This window comes from Gouania willdenowi, chromosome 20, assembly GCF_900634775.1.
Source record: "Gouania willdenowi chromosome 20, fGouWil2.1, whole genome shotgun sequence".
Lineage (NCBI taxonomy): Eukaryota > Metazoa > Chordata > Actinopteri > Blenniiformes > Gobiesocidae > Gouania > Gouania willdenowi.
Genome location: NC_041063.1, coordinates 22,520,046 through 22,541,142, shown reverse-complemented (window position 1 = coordinate 22,541,142; position 21,097 = coordinate 22,520,046). Strand labels below are relative to the sequence as shown.

The following is a 21,097-nucleotide window of genomic DNA, read 5'->3' as shown; positions in this document are numbered from 1 at the left end:
TCAACTTTGACTGACTTCTAATAAATACCATAGTAATAGTGAAAAATGTGGTACATTTTCACAATGATGATGAGTTCAAATCTGAGGAGCTTGAATGTTCTCCATACTAAGGGTGAAACGATACTATACTATATTTTGGAAAGGGGGAAAAAATGGCAAATGAAAATGGCAAATTATTTTATTTGACTTTAACTCTTAAACATATTTACAAACTAAAACAAACAATAACACACATAAGACCAAAGTTTCCTATCTAAAATAAAAAAAAGCTCAGATTTAAGATACATAATGTTCTTTTTCAACAATTTTAGCATGGCTACATTTTTCGGCAGCAATTGAGACCTTTGGAAGTTGACTTTGGGTGTGTTGTGTAAATGTCATACTAACGTACTACTCATACTATGTCTATACACCAAAACAAATATGTAGTGCATTCACAGTATGAAAAGATTGGGTATGCGAAAAAATACCCAGATTTATACTGTATCGGGACATTTTTGAAGTGTGCACGGTGGGCACACTAGTCATACTCAACTGCCCCATGATGCATTGCGAGTATGTAGCGTCTTAGGGTTAAGGTTAGGTTATAACACAATATCGCAACAACTTTTAGGGTTAGAGTAGGTTAAGGTTTAGTCTTTGTCATGCAACCTAAACTATCCAATGACTAACCTATCACGTGACCTAAACTGGCCAATGAGGGGTGCTGCGTACGGATAGAATGTCGCCATATTGATACGGCATTCGTACGGAAAGCCACTGTCTTTTTTTATTGGTCAAATGAGTACGTTGATATTCTACTTGGTCACTTTCTAGCTTAAAATTTCAGAACTTTAAAAGGCTGTGAATTGACAGAAATATTTAGCCTCATTGTGCTTCAGGTTTTTGTCATTGTAGGTTTCAAATGCATCTTGGGAAACTATGAAGTATACTTCATTGGGAAAGGTCATCATCCTAATCATACTTATAGTATATAGTAGACAGTACTGTATATACTCATTGAGTTTGTCGCGCACACATTTCAAACACAACCTTGGAAACGTACGCGTCACATGAATATTTTTTCACAAAACTAAATCATCTAAATTTGCTGCTTGCAAGATATGCAAAATATTCCTCAATAGTTTTAGGTTTTAATGCTAACTTTCCCAGTGTTGTAAACTGAGGTCAACAAGGGCGAACTGACTTGTCTCAAATGTAGTTTCTTAAGCAGGTAATACATCAGCCTTCTGTATTCACTTCACCTGTCAGCGATCACAATTTTATGGCTGATTTCTAAATAATGTTTGCTAAAATGTGTGAAAATAGGTCTTAAGTAACTGGTAAAAATCTCTGAACAGCTGACATTAATCATGTGTCTATTTGACGATTTGATCAATGACTCTTCTTTGTGCCACGTGTCAAAAACTCAGGGATAATTAGTGACTCTTTCCGCAGTTTGAAAATCTAAGTTTGACCTTATTGTGTTTTTGAAATTCCTGCCCGTCATTTCTAAGCCCACAGTTAGGCTCCTCCCTGATCAAACCTTAGCCAGGAGCCACGACGAGGCCACAGCAGGTAACCACGGACCGAGCGCCAATTAGAGACGACCTTCACGCCCTCTCCTGAAAGCCAGAGGAGCGGCGCTCTGTAGGGGTCGATGCACTCTTAGACCCGCCCAATGTACCTGCTGTGGCCCTGCTTCCCAGGAAGTCACATTAGAATGTAAATCACTGGCTGCTTGGTGGGAAAAGGGTCAGAGGTTCATAAGGTAGCAGTGAAAATGGAGCTGGAGTTTGGTTCATATGTGGACTGGTCTCTTCTTCCTGCTTTGTTTTAGTAATACAAATACTTATTTTTGTTTTTTTACTTTATGTGACAATAGCTGTAAAAAAATCTTTTTGCTTGCTGGCATACGTTCAGATAAAGACTTTGGCTGTGTTGTAAATGCATACTAATGTACGACTCATACTTAGTCTGACAGTAAAATGAGTATGTAGTGCGTTCACATTAGATAGTATGGAAAGAATGAGTACGTAAGATAAAACCCGGATGTATACAATTAGGGCTGGGCGGTATCAACAAAAATGTATATTATGATATTTTTTCAAAATTCTAACGGTTTCGCAGTATATGACGGTATTTATTTTTCATGCATAATCAGGTGTTCACAGCATTTTCTACTGGTTGAGAGAAAAATGATGGCAGTAATTTGACTTAGGATGGTCTATTTTACTGTCATGATGAGTGAATATTGTAGAATAATTCAACACTCGTCGTACTGTAATACAGCAGCCCAATGGCTTTTTGCTGCGCTAGCTTAGCTTTAGCATTAGCTTGATTTCTGGCTTTAAATGCTGCATACTCAGTGGTGTGGTGGTTTCTTATGATGAATAAGGTCGCGTTTTGTTTGCAGCTCCACCAGGATTTATTTCCACGTTATAGGAATTTCAAATTGGGATCCTTTGCTTAAGGCACAAAATACATTTTCAGTTGCACTTTTAAAAAGAAAAAGAACTATTATGCAGTTTTGCATTGTTTATTATAGAACCAGAATTTAAATTAATAGGCTTCATTTTCATTTCTATTATTCCTTTATTTATTTCATTCAAGATTTATTTTTAGTTAAATTGCATTGTTTTGAATAGTTTATCAAGGGATTCTTTTGACAATGAAATATAAAAGGAAAATAATACAGTAGTTTCTAGTTTTTTTCCCAAAAAAAAAAAAAAAAAATTATTTACAGTCCCATTTTGTAAAATAGTAAATCGTGAGAGAATTGTATCGTGAACCCAGTATCGTAAATCGAATCGTATCGGGAGTTGAGTGAATCGTTACATCTCTAATATTTATCCTATTTATCCTTTATTCTCTATCTATCCTTTATTTATCCCTCATCCTTTATATTTATCATTATTATTATTATTATTGTTGCTGGGTTGTTCTTTGTTTTTTTTCTTTCTTTATTTTTTTATTTTTTTGTTGTTCGTTTTGTGCACCAACTACCAAGACAAATTCCTTGTACTGTCCTTAAAACTGTACATGGCCATTAAAAACATTTCTGATTCTGATTCTGAAAAGGGTCCAGTCTGAAACGTGGCGCAGTGTAGCGTTCCAAAAGTAGTGTAATCAAATACACCGGTACAGCGGTATATTAAAAATTCATATCATAACGAAAATATATGCCAGTATTCGGTATGAACCGGTATACCACCCAGCCCTATATGGGGACATTTTTGTGCCAAGAAAGAAGAAGAAGAAATAACCAGATGTATACTATATCGAGTATCAAGTATGCATGGTGGGCACACCAGTCATACTCAACTGTCCCATGATGCATTGCAAGCGGAATGTAAAGTCATCCCGGGACCGGCCTCAAGCTAAAAATCAAACGTCCCTGTTTAAAAAAAAAAGCATCTCTTCTTGTCTTCCATTAGTTTTTGTAAATAGGGCTCTTGTTTTGAAGTTAAAAGAAAGTTTTATCAGTAGCACAATGGCAAAATCTCCAAAAATCTCCAAAATGTTGGTATGAAATGTGTTTCCGCAGGTGTTATAGATCTGACCAGATGTTGACATTCTACTTGGTCACTTTCTCGCTTAAAAAGCTTTCAGAGAATGAAAGAAGATATTTATTCTTAGGTTTTTGTCATTGCAGGTTCAAAATGCATCTTGGGAAACTTAGAAGTATACTTCACTGGGAACGGTCACCATCCTAATCATACTTATAGTGTATAGTAGACAGGATATACAGTACTTCTGATTGGAGGGGATGATATAAGGCTCTAATGATGTGAAGAGTTTCCGTGGTTGTTGTTTTCAGAGGTGGGCGTGACCAATCTGAGCAAGAGCGTGTGATGTAAGTAATGAACCTGTTGACCTTTGATTTTTGTCAATGTTATCAACGTGGAGAGTGGAAAAGCAATGAACTGATAACCAACCAAAAACCTCTTTGTTACTTTTGTCACATGAGTTCTAACATTTAATCAGAGGCCAACTTTAAAGATAAGCTTTGTGCACAAAACTTTTGATGTTGTGACAAAACTATGGACACAACGACCTGCGGAATTAGAGAAAGTAGCAGTTGACACCTTACAAAATAATTTGATATGCAGCAATTTTGAACAAAATTTTGATATTTTACAATGTTATCTGTATATATATATAAGTTGCCCTGGGTTCATTCAGTGTTGTGTTGAGTTTTTCTGTAAATTTATGACATCTAATATGCATTATTATCATATATGCACATTCAACTATATACAAAATGCATCAGGGCAGTATGTGATTGACTCATTTAATCTTTTTAACAACTGGGAATTGTACAATAACATCATATGGGCTTTATTTAATTCCATCAAACTATTTTAATATTGTGATTCACGGTTTATTTTATATACTTTGTGGTTTATTTAAGCTCTGAAATTAAAGCCTCGCTTCCGTCAGTCTGCCCCAGGGGCAGCTGTGGCTACAATAGTAGCTTACCACCACTACGTGTGGAGTGAAAGAATAATCCCTTGATTCTGTAAAGCAACTTTGAGTTCCCAAAAGGTATTATTATTTTATTACTATTATTAAGGCTTATGTCTTTTTTAATGCGTGCATATTTCAAACTCCTGTTCCTATTTTCATTGCTGTATTCAATGTACAGTATGTTTTATGTGGCTGCATCCTGGAGGACAAAAGCAAACTAGAAATATCAGATGCCTTCAAGAAACTAAGAATAATTTTTGAACAATTTGAGCCCATTTTTTGTTTTTTTTCCCACCTTTTTCTGCAACTAAACCAAACTTGACAATTTTTTAAAAGCTATTTTCATCACCTTTTCTCGCCATATTTTTTGCTCCTTTTAATTCATCTTTGCTACAAATCTCCCATTTTCAGCACTTTATAAACCCTTTCTACCACTTGGTGCACATGTTGACCGATTATTGTCACTTTTAGATCTTTTCACCATATTTCATTGTTGCCAATTTAACCACATTCATGATTTGTCATGCCCAATTATTATACAGTTTAATCTAATTTTCCAATATTGACACTTAGTTTGAACCCTTTTTTATCACTTTTTCTCTCTGTTTTTGGCCACTCTATAATGTGCAACTTTTTACCCCATTTCACCACCTTTTCCACCATTTTAACCCCTTTTATTTCTGATTAAAACAAGGATTTACATCTTTAAGGTGACTATATATGGGCACAAATAATAAACTTCCCTTCCTGGATAACAGTGGATATTATTCAGATAAATAAATAAATGTGGTTATCACAGATTCATAGAACAATGGACCATCATTTTACTGACTTTGTGGATGGACCCCAAAAATATCTCCCCTTTATTCCCCCTTATAGATGGTCCTGTCTCCACATGACTGTTCTGCAATGTTCATGTCTGTTTTCAACCACTTTCAGGTACAGTGGGGGTCCTCGCTATCTGGAACCTTGATTTTGGAGGGTCTGAAAAGGTTGAGAACCATTGCCCTAAAATAAAAAAATTCCATAAAGTGTAAACTGTGATTTAATACCAATGTTAATTGAAATATTTAACTGCAAAATCTGATTTTGATAAACAAAGAAGGAAGAAGTGAAATGAAAGGTGAGGTCAATGTGTGAAACGCTGCATCACTAACACTCAATCATACTAAAACCTCACCTTCTCATCATCATCATCATCATCATCATTATCCTCTCTTTCTTCATTAATTCTCATTAACAACATGAGGTGAGGGGAAAGGCAATGGGTCGACATCTGCTGGGAACAGGCCTCAGCACGTCCTGACTGATTCAGTGCAACAATCAACACGGCGCCGTGCTGAGCACAGTGTGAACACGTCGTAAGCCTTGGTGACAGGACTTATCGACTGCACTTTATCACGTCGTTACGCGTTGTGACAGTTGTACCATGCGCCTATAACGATGGCATCTGATTGTCCATTGGAATTAGGCGAGTTAAGGGGGCGATGGTGAGGGAAGTGGGGGGTATGTGTTTTCCACAGCATAGACTCCACAGTGATGTGTGGTGAGCCACCGACTCCCTTTGAACCCAAAATAGAAGCTGATGTTTCAATTTTGACCTTGACGGTAACATTTGGCTGTTTTAAAAGCTTTTAATGATGCTTGAATCAATTCCAAACTGTTTAATAATACGATCAACTTCAAGCATGTTTACTGACGATAAAATAGAAAGAGAGAGATCAGAGCTGAGACGCAGATAATCTATTCTCGTACTTCTCCCATGGATTTGAACAGGAAATGCAAATATTCAGTGATTTTGACCATGAAAATGTTGAATTTTTAGAGACAAGTGGACAAAAATGAATTTTCTTTGATATTTTACCCCTGACTGTACGTCACTGGTACTCACTCTTCTCTGACAATGTCAAGAAGGGAAACATGTCTTTGAATCTCCCTAAAAAAATCTAAAAAGAATAAGAAAATATACTTTATTGTGTGAAAATCATCCATGAAATTATTCTAAACAAATACAAACTCGGTGTGTTGTTTTGATGCTATGATTGTAGATTGTAGATTCTCCATCTTTGAAAGTTCTGAAAACATTTAGAGTAAGAAAGAATACCAACATGTGCTCATTTGATCCATAAAAGTCTCTGAAACACATTTCATTCTGACATTTCAGAGATTTTCAAAGTCCCTCCATTGTGTTAATGACAACATGTTTGGTTAATTTCAAAATAAGAGCCCTATTTACAAAAGTGTTGAAAAATAATGGAAGACAAGAACAGATGCTTTTGTTTTGAAAATTGGATGTTTGATTTTTAGCTTGAAGTCGGTCCGAGGACTATTTTACGTTCTGCCTGCAATGCATCATGGGGCGGTTGAGTATGACTAGTGTGAAGTGTCCTGATATAGTATACATCCGGGTATTTTTCGCATACTGAATTTTTTCATACTACCTAATGTGCACACACTTGGTATGAGTAGTACGTTAGTATGACATTTCAAACACATTGTTGTGTTTTTTCTAATTTATGTCTTACCTACAGTTCTTACATTTTGCACTATTATCTTATGTTAATATTGCTTTTTGTTTCTTACTGTTTGCTCTTTTTATTGTGTTGCTGCAAAAGGGAATTTCCCCTCTGGGGATCAATAAAGGCGTATTCTATTCTATTTTAACAAGCTTTGTTTCTTTCTAAGATGACCACGGCATCTTCACAACAACAGATGTTTGCCACTAAATGAGATGTTATGATTAGAATTTCTATTTGGGCTGCAAATGAAATAGGCTTCATACAATTCTACTAAACGTGGATTTCAAAATCCAATTATTTACTATGTGGCATTTAGGTTTTTATTTGAAAGGAAATCCTAATTGACAATAGCGTGAAACTCTATGGACTAAATCTAAACATTAAATCTAAATGTCACGGGTGAAACTAAATATTTAGCCAATATGCAAATTCACCGGAAACACCAAAATAAAAGCTCCGGTGAATTTGCATATTAGCTATCTGTCTAGTTTCATCCGTGAGCGTTAGATTTAACATTGGATTTAACATTTAAGATTTACATTTAACATTTAGATATACGTTTAAGCATTAGCATTTAGATTTAACTTTAATGTTTAACATTTATATTTAGATTTAATTTTAACATTTAGATTTAGATTTAACATTTAAATGTTGTAGATGAAACATTTAGATTTAGAGTCAACATTTACATTTAAATTCAACATTTAGATTTAGAGTTAACATTTACATTTAAATTCAACATTTAGATTTAGAGTCAACATTTAGATTTAAATTCAACATTGAGATTTAACATTTAGATTTAACATTTAACATTTAGATTTAACATTTAAATGTTGAATCAATTTAAATGTTGGAGATGAAACATTTAGATTTAGAGTCAACATTTAGATTTAAATTCAACATTTAGACTTAACATTTAACATTTAGATTTAACATTTGCATTTACCATTGACATTGTATTTTTACGAGAAACAAAATATCACAAATTTCACAAGTATTGCTGTAAATCTGGTCAAAAGTAACATAAAAAAAATTCACATACGTTTTTTAAACATGGTTTGTTGCTAAATGTTGCAAAAAGTTATTTATTTTCGCATGTGCAACTTTACAATTAGCGCCCCATAAAAATGTCATCTAATCTATGTAAATCCAAACATGCTGGCAGTGTTTTCATTGCTACTGGTGGAAAAAAAAAAAGAATATTTTAAGCAAGTAAAAAAAAAAAACAAAAACAACTGAGCCAAGCAGGTATTCTTCTCCAAAGATATCCAACTAACACATGAACTAACTTCATTCACAGCGTTCTCATTAGATATAGATGTACTTGTTCTTGTTTGAGGAATGAATAGAATCACGTTAGGCAGAAACAACTGTAGAACAGTTTGTTGAGCTCCAGCTATTGTGAGCAAAACTCGATTATTTCCACTTCACACGTCATCAGAACAACCTCACACTGAGCATCCGACAAACATCTTCCCATCGAGTGCTATAACATAACCCCAGAGCACAAGGGCTTCTTTAACACCAGACCGCAGCGCTAAGTGCCCGGCTGGTCACAAGGTTCTCTCAAATGACTGCGAGCTGTTTTTATCCTTCGCGTCTGCACTCGACAAACATCTCGCCACAAACACACACATCAGCAACAATAGCTCGGTCTTCTCATGGGTTCACGGGAAAGTACGCAGGGATGATCACCACAGGGATCAGGGTTCATGAGCTGAGATTCTCTTGATTTATGGACACAGGATGAACATGATGGGAACACCAGATAAAGAAGATGTAGGTGGTGTTAAATGAAACCAGCAGATCTCTGTAAATAATGACAAGTCGTAAAACAACTAAGGAAAAATATTACTGACTGCTTATTTCTGCTGACTTTTGATTGGCTGTGACTGCACAGAGGTCAACACAGATGATGTAATGACGTTTTAAAAAGTGCTTTTTATTCTTTTTTGTGATCATAGGCGAACCATGTGATTTATTCACACAGCCTATAACCCTCAAAAGGCTTTAGTCGTAAAGTGAGTTCTTCTTTTACCTGTTTTTTTTATTTTTAAAATTATAATCATATTCATATTCAGAGTTGGAAAAGAGGCGGAGCATTTCCAAGAAATTCTTACAGGATGTAAAGATCATGGATTTTGGTAATATTAAAAAAAATAAACAGTTTTCAATTCATTAATCACGTCATAGGCAAACATAAATATTAGCATCAATGCAAAATAATACAATTGAAAAACAACATTCCAACAAAATTAGTTAAATTATGGGAAATTTTGAAATCTATGTGAATCAACTGGAAAAACAAAAATGGGGAATTTATAAAAATTGTTAAATATAGTTGGGTAAATATATTTGAGCATAACATAAAATAATTAAAAAAGTTATTAAAATTTTTCAAAAAATAATGATTGAAAAGTTCACGTTTTCTAATATTCCCCCCCACAAAATAAAATCTTGAAAATGTTCCATGTGAATTAACTGGAAAAATTAAACGGAAAATTTACAGAAATTGTTCAAAATAGTTGGGGAAATATATTTTAGCATCATTTAGAATAATAAAAAATTCTTAATAAATATTTCCAAAAAACAATTACTGTGAAAAGTTTATATTTTTGAATATTCCCAAAATTCCTGATCTTGAATTCCCGAGGAAATGTTCCGCCTCTTTGCTACCCCATTCATTACTTTAACAGTGTAGCTAACTCGTGTTATTTCTTTTTGTGTAAAACTTTGTAACAGTAATTGTGTTTTTTTCTTTAAGTGCTTTGAGGACTTGCATAAAAAATATGATTAAAAAAACTACATTATGTATAAATAATCTGGAGTAATTTACAGTTCCAGCCCACCTAAAGTCATCATGGGTTGCATGTTCTCCTGAAGTACGAGGACCACGGCTTAAGAAATACCCTAAAGACTGAAAGGGTCACTTTAGCGCTTAAAGCTAAGTGATAACCAATACGTCTCATTGGGGATCACTGAGGATAAATACAGTGCTTATGCTAACAACACTGTTTTTATTTTATGCCATGGTGGCCGTGACTCAGCCATTGTTAGCGCTACAGGCAGCCAGCAGCAGAAAGACTTTCAAACACAGATCATTGTTCACATGTCACAAAAGGATCCTGGGCCTCTGGGTGCTCTTTTTTCTCCCTGTTCCTCCATGGCTGGGTCTCTCAGCGCCCCTCCCTGTGGTAGCGTAAGGGTGAAATGACACACAGTGGCTGACTGTCGCCCAGAGGCCCAGGCTTCCTGGCCCTGGCTGGCTGGCTGGATGTGTGTGGCAGCTGGTGAGCTGGCCTCTGTGTGGCCCGCAGCATCAACAGTGGTAGTGTGGAGGGACTGATTGGAGCCGCGCTCTGATCTCTAACTCTGGGGCTGACGTTCAACTGCTCGCTGCTGCCCACACAACTGGTGGTGAGGAAGTGGAACGGAGAGCGAAGGGACGCGAGGAAGGAAGGAAACAGAAGCTGAACTGTTCCACGATGTGGTGGAGAGGTGGAAAAAGGAAACGACGAAGAAACAGCTCAGAGTGAACACAGAGAGCATAAGGTCATGATACTGTACATACAGTAAAAGCAAATCTGTAGACCAGAGGTGTAAAGAGTACTGATATATCCTACTCAAGTGGAAGTACTGTTACTTGATTGAAATTGTACTCAAGTACAAGTACATCATACATAGAATACTCATATAGGCAGATCATTCAGCTACCAGGCTCCTCACCTCTAGAACCAGCTTCCAGTCTTAGTACGGGAGGCTGTTACTCTCTCCAACTTTAAGGTTAAACTCAAAACCTACTTATTTGCTAAAGCGTATACTGTATAATAGCATTAACCTAACCACGAGGAACAAAGCCCTAAACCTAAAAATAGGAACTAAAAACTAAGATTATGTATTAGAACACCAACATTATATTCAAACACGATTCACCATCTACACATAGCCCTCTAATGGGTGCTGTCCAGTCAAAGTCGTGCCGGTGTCATGTACTGAGTTTGCATCATACTGAGATTGTATATGTGCATAAAAAAATATATCAAAATATTAGACATTTCAATTCTACACTTAGTTTTGCAACACAAAAGTTTGGATTTGTAGGACACACAACACAAAAGCATCATTGTATCTGATCCGAGGGTCACATGATCAACAATCATGTTAGCATTTAGAATAATGACCAATCAGAGCATTAAGACAGGAAAGAAAAAAGGGTTTGTTCTATCTTTGTTGTCATTCAGTGCTTTCTGGTTGCTGCTTTGTGTGTACGCTTAGTCATTTTGGGTATCTTTTTGTATATTTCTATCATTGTTTTGTGTTTGTAAAAAAGATTTTAAGGATTGAAGAGTAATAAAGTGACACAAATAAGAGGGTTCTGAATATGGAGGTGGTTTATTGTGATATTTAGTCTGTAAAACGTACATGTGAACTCAGTGTGTGGCAGACAGTGAAACCACATTCCTCAGAACTAAATAAGCTGTCAGTGAATTAAAGTAGCATGGTGTTACTTCTTTAACTGGTTTAACTACTCATCATAATTTAGAGGCTCAGATTAAACAAACAGCACCAGTAATGAAAAGAGACACTTAGCAAATAAGAAACACTTTCCCTTTAAAACCAACAGTAAGACCTTTTCCATCCAACTTCCTCAGAATGTTCCCATTATCTGTTATTAAGTCTGCTTTTAAATATCGTTAACATGGAACATTATTACCTTAAATTACATTTTCCCTCATAAACAAACATTCTGTAATCGGTGAATTATGGGTAAAGACATTGTTTTATGATGGTTTTGGGACTGAATCCACAGGTGGGAGGAGTTTGGGTCTTAGTGGTGTCTGCCGGTGTAGATTGTGTTCCTGAGCACGACTACCAGGGGCAGGTGATGTCGGACGCCGGGGTAGTGTTGGATGTGGTCGAACCACCGCGTCACGTTCACATACTGCTCCTTCTCCTGGATGGATAAGTCCACCTGAGTGACGACACGACGACACGAATCACCATGGAGTTTCAGTGAAACTCCATGGTGATTATTTAGTAATTTACACAATGACTACTATAATAATAAAATAGTACGCTAATATTCATTATAAAAGTGTAAAATTATGTACGAGAACTAAAAACACCAATAAAACATACATACTTTACATGTAAAGCAAATGATAATGGTCATGACACAGTGACGCAGCACCCTTTTTCTCTTCAAAAGACGTGCATATTTTCTTTATTGAATACATTAAAGACATTTTATGTTATATCTATATCCATGACAAGTACAGGTACTCTAAGTTCATTTCAGGCATTTAAGGCTACAAATGGCATTAAATTGTGTTTAATTGATGCAAGAAATTTAACAGGGTGCTTGAAAAATGAAAATACTACACCAAACTTGTTATATTTTAACGTAATTTCATCACTTTTTATTGCCATATTTTTGCTCCTTTTAATTCATCTACTTCATCAAATTTCAATGCCTTTTCTCCACATTATTTCCACTTTCCCATCTAATGGTGCATATATGAACCAATTATTGACACCTTTAACCTCTTTTCACGCTTATTTTTGCCAATTTAAACATTCACAATTTGTCATGCCCATTATTTGCCGTTTTAAATTAATTGCTCCTACTTATTAAATTACATTACACCTACACTCCCCCCATTTCTGCCACTTTTAAGCCAATATTGACACTTTGAACCCGTTTTCCAACTTTTTCATGCCGTTATTGACCACTATTTTGCAACTTTTTACCAGTTTCTGTGGTTTTTAAAGCCCCATTTCACCTTCCTTTCCACCATTTTTTGTCACATTTATCCCATTTTATATATAATTAAAGGATTTACATCTTTAAGATCGTTATATACTATGGCACAAATAATAATAAACTTCCTGGATAACAGTGGATATTATTCAGATAAATAAATAAATGTGGTTATCGCAAATTCATAAAACAATGGACCGTCATTTTGTTGACTTTATTTACTGGATTGTACATCAGCTTATATTTCTAACTTTATAATGGGAAACTGTATGAATTAATTAAAACATGGACATTGTTGATCCAGCCTGAAAGCATCGTAACACAAGTCCACTTTAATGTTTGCGCACGTTGTTTCATTTCCATCATTTGAACATCAGACCAGGCGATGTTTGTGGGCGCTGACCCTCCGTCCATGGGGTCAAAAAGCTCCCTGACTGCCAACCAAAGTGACGCTCTGCCTGTGGTTATGGTGGTGGTGGGGGGGATGAGACCACTACTCTACCACAACTGCTGACATCTCAACATGTGATCACTTCCCATCCTCCGCCTCATCCAGTCACTCCCATTTCTAAACTCACTTTTGTTTGCGTCCTGGGAGGCGTGACAAACTCACTCGTCTTTGGTCTGAGGGGAAAGGCATCACTTTATTTGGTAAAGGATGCGTTCACTGCCAACTTATCCCGCTGCCCTTTGGCCATATGACTGGTCCAATTGTGCGTTATGCGCGATGACAAATTTGCGATTAAAGTTGTGGTTTGACTGAAGTGAGATCTGATTAAAGAGGAGAAGGCAGAAGAGGGAACAATTAAGATGAGTCTGTGGTAAGTTATAGTAGGAATGTACAACAAATCAAACGTGGCTAATACGTTTCTAAATAAATAAATCACACTCCTCCCTTTAGTAGTGGTTCATTAACACCCAAATTACTCTCAATGGTGAATTTTAGTTGCTTAAAAAACTTAATAAAATGCCAGGACTTGACTTTTACAGCCTAACTCAGATTTAATTGATATGTTTGTGGAAGAGGAAGTAGAATATTACACACTGATATAGACTTTAATCATCCTTTGCTTTTGTAATCAGTTATTTTGTGCAGTTTTTTTTTCTGCTGGTGATTATCATGACAACCTTTAAATCAGTGGTTCTAAACCTTTTCAGCCAGCGACCCCGAAAAACAAAAGGTGCCAGAGGTTGAACACAGACATGAACATTAAAGAACAGTCAGGTAAAGACAGGGCCATCTATAAGGGGGAATAAATGGGGGAGCTTTTTGGGGTCCATCCATAAAGTCAGCAAAATGATGGTCCATTGTTCTATGAATCTGTGATAACCACATTTATTTATTTATCTGAATAATATCCACTGTTATACAGAACGTTTATTATTATTTGTGCTATAGTATATAGTCATCGTAAAGATGTAAATCCTTGTTTTAAACCTGTTTAAACCACAGAAATTGGTTAAAAGTTTAAAAGTAGGCATTAAAATTGATAGAAAAGTGGCAGAAATGGGAGAAATGTAGCAAAAACGCATTAAAAGGAGCAAAAATATGGCAAGAAAAAAATAATGAAAATAGGTTAAAAGATGGCATGTTTGGTGCAGTTGCAGAAAAAGGGTAAAAAAATAAGCAAAAATGGGCTCAAATTATGAAAAAAATATTCTTAGTCATGACCCCAAGGTTGAGAAACCCTGCAATAAATAACATAATCTACAGATGTTATGGTGGATTTTTTCACAGCTAATTAAATGAGATTAAAAAAAGAAGACGATGACCTATTTTTTGGGATTTAAATAATATCATAAAAACCAAGGGTGGCTTTAAAAGCTGCCCTTAGCTGACTTACTATGAGAGGATGAACGCCATAGTACATCAGAGCATCAGCTACTGTGAACTGGTTTCCAGTCAGGTACACTTTATCCTGCAGGTGGAGGTTGAGATCCTGAAAGAGGACATTTGAAAAACACATTATGCAAATCAGGTCATTGCTCATGCTAATTTATGTGCTATGCAAGCTCTTCTATGTAAACACACTTTTCTTCCCATGACAGATGAATACATTACGAGCATCGCTAATGAAGCTGAGGAAAGTGAAGTCTGGCTATTGCATTTACTTTAAAGTAAACTTTGATTTTATGCATTCAGTTTTAGAATGTGTGCCTAATAAGGGACACAGCAGCAGCAGCAGGTTCGTTAAGCAACATATCTGTGGATGCGTGAGTCTGGATTCAGGCTTTCGTGTGTGTGTGCTGTGCTACGTGAATGGGAATGAAATGTAACCTGAGGGGGAATGTCATTCCTGCCCATGACTGGCGACTTAGCACAGATGCTGTAGTAGAAAACAGGCCGTTTGTTTACTGCGCTGCTGAGCGACAACTCTCGCTTGTGAGTCTAATGAAGCTTCCTTAAAGTTGGGCAGCATCCTCTCTGTCCGTGTCTGTAAAGCTGTGCGTGGAAGTGCTGGTCCCATGGGAAGGGACCATCTTTAGCACTTGTTCTTTGTGCAAAAAGAAAAACTCCCCAAATAAACAGCATCTTCAGGGCAAATGGAGTTATTGTGCGGCAACAGTGGGTGATGCCAAACAAGGCATGAAGACTGCAGACTTCATCCTTTTCCACCATCAGATCCGTGTTTTTCTTAGCCTACGGCAACGGAGCTGAAGCCCAGCAGAGCATTGGAGGAGAAGCAGCTCCCACCCAGCACATGGAGCTCCAACGTGGGCTCCTTCCTACCTGCCTCCACCCTCATGGTGCATTCAGAAAAGAAAACTGAAACTCTCCAAAACAACTGTCTTTGTGCACGTATTCAGGTTTCTACTCGAGGATGAATTGACCAAATTCCAACACTTGGTTTTTAAGCAAATCCAGATATTAGCGCATCTTTACACTATAATCCTATGCTAGCAATTATTTTTGTTCTCACCCTGGAATTCCACTGGATATGTATCTGCTCCGAAACTGCTCCGCTGTGTAACTTTGCGCAATCTGCAATCCAGCAATCTGTTGCAGCAAACACTCCACCAGACTTCCACTAATTCATGTGTAATCGCACAATACATACAGTATATGTGATTCAACCATGAATAAATGCAATATTTCTATGTGAAATACAATATTAAGAGTACTCGGATCGGGCCAAACATGGTCTCAACAGAAAGGTCTGGGGATCAATAAAGGTACATTCTTTTCTATTTTATCTCTTGCGCCTTCTTTCATGCTTTATTTTAAATCTCTCACTGTGGATTCAAACCTGTAAAGCAAAGATGGGGAACTTTTATCATAGCAGAAGCCACAAAATTCTGATTATCTGATCCGAGGGCCACATATTATCAACAATTATGTCACCATTTAGAAAACTGACCAATCTGAGCATTAACTAATTCCAGGAAGTCCATTTTGTCTTCTTTTTTTAAACAATACGTTATGGTTTCATTTATTCAGACAAAATTTACTAGAAAATGCACTTTGATCTCCTGACATGTTTCGAGTGCCAACTGTCAGTCTTCCTCAGAGGCTTCATGTGTCCTTAGGAGTTCTTTCTGGGCATTTTACATGGTTTTACGGACATGTTAATTGCATGTTTTTACATTGCTCATTATATTGGTTCTGCTATACCAGTTGTTTTGACAGTTGGCAGTCATTACATGTCAGGAGATCAAAGTACATTTCAAAGTAAATTTCCTGAAATAAATTGTCTGAATAAATGAAACTAACATATTAATCTGAGCATTAATACAGGACGGAATAAAGGGTTTGTGTGTTTTGAGAGTTAGTTTTGTTTATTTTAGTTGTCATTTTTGCTGCAGTTTTGTGCCTTTTTGGAGCCATTTTATGCATTTACTTTGAAGGCCGCACAAGAACAGCTCGAGGGCCACCAGTTGCCCATATCTGCTGAAAAGTACAAAACGTTGAAGTTCAATAATCCAATTGATGATCTTCATCCTAATCAAATGACTTTTCAATAAGCTGGAGCCTAAGAAAGACTAACTTTCCCTCTTTGCGTGCAGGGGTGAGAAAGTGAGTGAGATGTGAGATGACTGGTGCTTTTTAAAGAGGAGCGTTGAAGGACGGGGCGCCGATGGGGCACCAGCTCAGGGCGCCTTCCTTCTGTAAGCAGCACCATTAAAACATTTAGGAGGCCTGCCCAGATAAAGTGCTGCCACCCAGCATGAGTCCTTTGCTGTGCCACAACTGAGCGGCACACGCAGAAGTGACACACGCTCAGACAGGACAGTGCCATGAGGGTCCACAGCACCAGTGGATAACGATGCGCTTCATGCTGAGTGGTGTCCAGTGCTTTAAGATACTTTATTCAGTCACATGTCATATCAGTCTGTGACAAACACAAACAACACAGTAAATATGTAAACAAGGAAACGCAAGAAAAACTAACATGTTGCACGACCTCTAAAGGAAATTATATCTGCAATGTGAAAATTTATACGAGGAAATACAAATGTGTATGGTCTGTGTGCCATTGAACAACAATATTAATCAGATTTTCTGATTAATATGAGCATATTTTAACTCTTTTTCTGGAGCTACACCAAACGTGCCATATTTTAACCTATTTCCTTACCATATTTTTGCTCCTTTTAATGCATTTGTGCTATATTACTCTCATTTTTGCCACTTCTCCATGACATTTCAATATCTTTTCTGCACATTTTTTTCCACTTTCAAGACATTTTCGGCACTTAAACCATTTCTACCACTTTTCCAACCTAATGTCACATATGTTGACCTATTATTGTCACTTTAAAACATTTTTCACCATATTTCGGCCAATTTAACAACATTCACAATTTGTCATGCCCATTCTTTGCCAGTTTAAACTAACTGTTCCTAATAATTGTTCTAATACTGACACTTTACCCCCTCCCCCTTTTTTTTTCTTCTTTTTACCACTTTTTCTATCTGTTTTTGGCCACTTCAATTTGCAACTTTTAACCAATTTCTGTGGTTTTTTAAAATCCCATTTCACCACCTTCTCTACCATTTCATTTCTGAGTATAACAAGAAATTACATATTTAAGATGACTACATACTTCCTGGATAACAGTGGATATTATTCAGATAAATAAATATATGTGGTGATCACAGATTAATAGAACAATAGACCATCATTTTGCTGACTTTATGGATGGACCCCAAAAATCTCTACAAAGATAATTAAACCATGAGGCTCTAGCTTTAAACAATCAGGACACAATATCTGCTGCTAATATCTCTGGTCCATATACCACAACACACCTTCTCACTGAGTCCAGCAATGACTTTGGCAGCACACTGAAGAAAGTATTATGGCTTATCTGTGTCACCATGACAGTCAGCAGCCTGCGGGGACCTCTTGTGGCGCCTGTAGGGCATTTACTGAATGAGCAAGGAAACCACTAACAAAGATGAATCAATGCTCAAGCCAAACTTTTGGTAAACTTTGCATCATGGGAAATTCGCAAAACAGTTGACCATTTATCATGCAGAGTATTTGAAGTAGGCATTAAAAGTTACGTTTTTATCGTGGCATATCAAGTTTTTTTGTTTTGTTTTTTTAAAGAAAAAAATCCTCCAAAAAAAAAAAAAACAATAATACATTGTTGAGAATATTTTTGAATACCAAAATTATTAGTAAATATAGTAAAATCAATTCCCCTTGGACCTATTTTTGGAGAAGCAAACCAGATATTTGCTATATCACCAAATAGAAAACTCGATAAATTGCAAAGTTCCTACAGCTTCAGTCAAATTAAATTCAAGACTTTTTAATGCCATTTGAAATTAAATTTAAGACCGACTTCACATTAAAGAGAAAAAAAATGCCACATCAATAACATAGGATTAGGGTCAATTTTGTCCAGTGTCTAGTGCAGATGTGCAACTGGCGGCCCCCAAAGTAAACACACAAAAATAAACAAAATAACAGTAAAACACATAAAAAAAAAAACAGACTAAAATAATCAAAATCCCTCAAAACACACAAGATGACTACAAAAATAGCCAGAAATCTATGAAACAATTAATACAAAAAATAAAAACCATGAAGAATTTTTGCTGGACAGGCCATTTTCTTGAAATGTACGTTTCCCCATGTTGATAAAAGTTTCTACAAGCATGACGCGCATCTTCACAGAATCCCACTGCAACCATGTCACTGTTTTGTAGTTGGTTCCACTGTCATGATTGCACAATGTTACGGTGAGTTATATAATTTTAAAAAAACACATTTTACCATTTATTTTGAAACGTGTGATTAATTGCAATCATAAAATAACACTTATTTGTGTTAAAATGTAAGACTTTTGAAACATTGATTTAAGACATTTTAATGACCAATAAGACCTTATTTTTAGATTCACGAATTTAATGCCTTTAATGACTTTTTAAGGATCCACGGGAACCCTGTCTTGGGTCTCGATCGATATATCTCCCAGACCTAACTGTCACCATCATTTTTTTTTTTTTTACACAAGTTTTTTCACCTGCAGGATGTTTTTGACATCTTCTTTCGAGTATCCGTCCAGTCGGGTCACTCTGTACTCCAGCCATTGCTGCGCCAATGCCCTGCGTTCTGTGCTGTCCCCCAGGAGCTCCGGGCGTTTGGCCTCTTTCACCAAATGACAGGCGATGGTCAGCAGCCCCACCAATTGAGTGCCGTTACTACTCTGCAGAACAGGAATCTGACAGAAACACAACAGCTTCAAAGTTTCAATTTGCAATGGTATTCTCACATTTTATGATAGGATAAAAAAAAAAAAGTAATCTACTTCCAAAGATGGCGAATGACCTCAAAAAGGAAGCTTTCACACAGATACTATTGACAAAGGTAAACCCTGAGGGTGACTCTCATACACAAGTTGATTTTTGAAAAGTTGTTTAGTGTAAAAGATCAACCACAAGTTCAATTTATGTCATAAAATCAACTGATGTTTAAAGATGCGTCGGCACAAGATATAATAAAACTATCAGAGACAAAAATAAACAGAAGAGGATTGACATAAATACATGTATGTAATGTCTAACATGCGACTGTAGTTGTTCCATGAATATATTTATAACAATGACAAACACACGTTATTATTAAGAACAGAGTGAAATACAAATATCTGCAGATTAAATTACACTCTTAATGAACAAATAATCCAACTAGTTCATCTTCTACAGCTATAAAACGTCAACAAATTAAGCAGTAACTTGAATATTTAAACACTGTTACTGCTTATAATATTGTCTATTATTCCAAAAACCACAAATTATTTTGTAGCAGCTTTTTACAATAGCCCTTTGCTATTTATGCACTGTAATTCAGTTTATAACATCATTATTCTGACCTCAGTTGATAAACATTCTTGTTAAATTTCAACGATCTCATTAGCAGCTCTGAATTATTAGGCACAACAAATGTATATAAAAAGGCAACCGGACTATGTTGCTCTGTAATTTAATATTATTTATCTCACCTATAGACTGTTACATAATATAAAGAGAACACGGAACACAAACAAAGCGTGTGTTGCATCTTTTCAATGAAATGTGCCTAGCTTGTTAGCATCCTAATGCTAACTAATGCAAGCCAGTCACAAGCCCCAAGTTAAACAAAGCCAACATGTATCTTATCATAACAAATAGCAACACAGAAACATGTTGTATCACCTTTTTATCCCCCCGTGTGGTGTATTTGTTCGGCTTTTTGAGTCCTAAATATTTCTCAAGCGACGACAGCTCCCGCAGCGCCATCTTTGGAGGCTATTTAAAATAGGCGTGTGTTCAAGAGGCTGACGTGATTGGTTCGAATTGTCAACAAGACTTTTGATTAACATTGCTTAAACCAATGAAACGAAAGCAACCGGTTCGAGGCTGTCGTTGAGTTGCGTCAGCGGAAATGACGTGTAAAAAAAAAAAAAAGAATTAACATTAAAAATAACTAAATAACAAATAAAATAAAATAAAATAAAATAAAATAAAATAAAATAAAATAAAATAAAATAAAATAAAATACAATAAAATAAAATAAAATAGTGATGTTTTCCCGACTTTGTTAATTAAATAAAATTAAAATAAATAAATAAAATAAATACAATTTGAAAAAAAGAAAATAAAAATGATAAAATGAAAAATAAATAAAAAACTAAAATAAAACAAAATAACTTTTGTTATGAGAAAATGCTGTGCTTGTATTGCTTTTACTTTATAACCGTATCACATTTTTCTCAGTTTTATTATATTTTCCTAAACTATATATATATATATATATATATATATATATATATATATATATATATATATATAATCATATAATAAGATAATTAAAATATTTGTATTCAATTTTTGGCATATATTTTGTAAACAATTGTTTACCACGTTAAAAAAATT

General features: G+C 35.8%; 1 protein-coding gene across 1 annotated transcript; it reads right to left on the bottom strand.

Moving 5' to 3' along the window:
* Window positions 1-11,341: 11,341 nt before the first annotated feature.
* eef1e1 (eukaryotic translation elongation factor 1 epsilon 1) lies at window positions 11,342-20,535 on the bottom strand. Its single transcript, XM_028434847.1, has 4 exons — window positions 20,378-20,535; window positions 19,207-19,404; window positions 14,574-14,669; window positions 11,342-11,940 (listed from the first exon to the last, which is right to left on the bottom strand). Exons 1-4 carry the CDS (start codon window positions 20,459-20,461, stop codon window positions 11,797-11,799), a joined length of 522 nt encoding a protein of 173 aa, XP_028290648.1. The 5' UTR covers window positions 20,462-20,535; the 3' UTR covers window positions 11,342-11,796.
* Window positions 20,536-21,097: the final 562 nt, after the last annotated feature.

Excerpts from the sequence above, each read along its gene's own strand:
- eef1e1 (XM_028434847.1), bottom strand. The coding sequence starts at position 20,461 with ATGGCGCTGCGGGAGCTGTCGTCGCTTGAGAAATATTTAGGACTCAAA. Across the intron at positions 19,405-20,377 it reads CCACACGGGGGGATAAAAAG|ATTCCTGTTCTGCAGAGTAG; the intron begins GTGATACAACAT and ends TGTTTCTGTCAG. Across the intron at positions 14,670-19,206 it reads ATGTCAAAAACATCCTGCAG|GATCTCAACCTCCACCTGCA; the intron begins GTGAAAAAACTT and ends GTCCTCTTTCAG.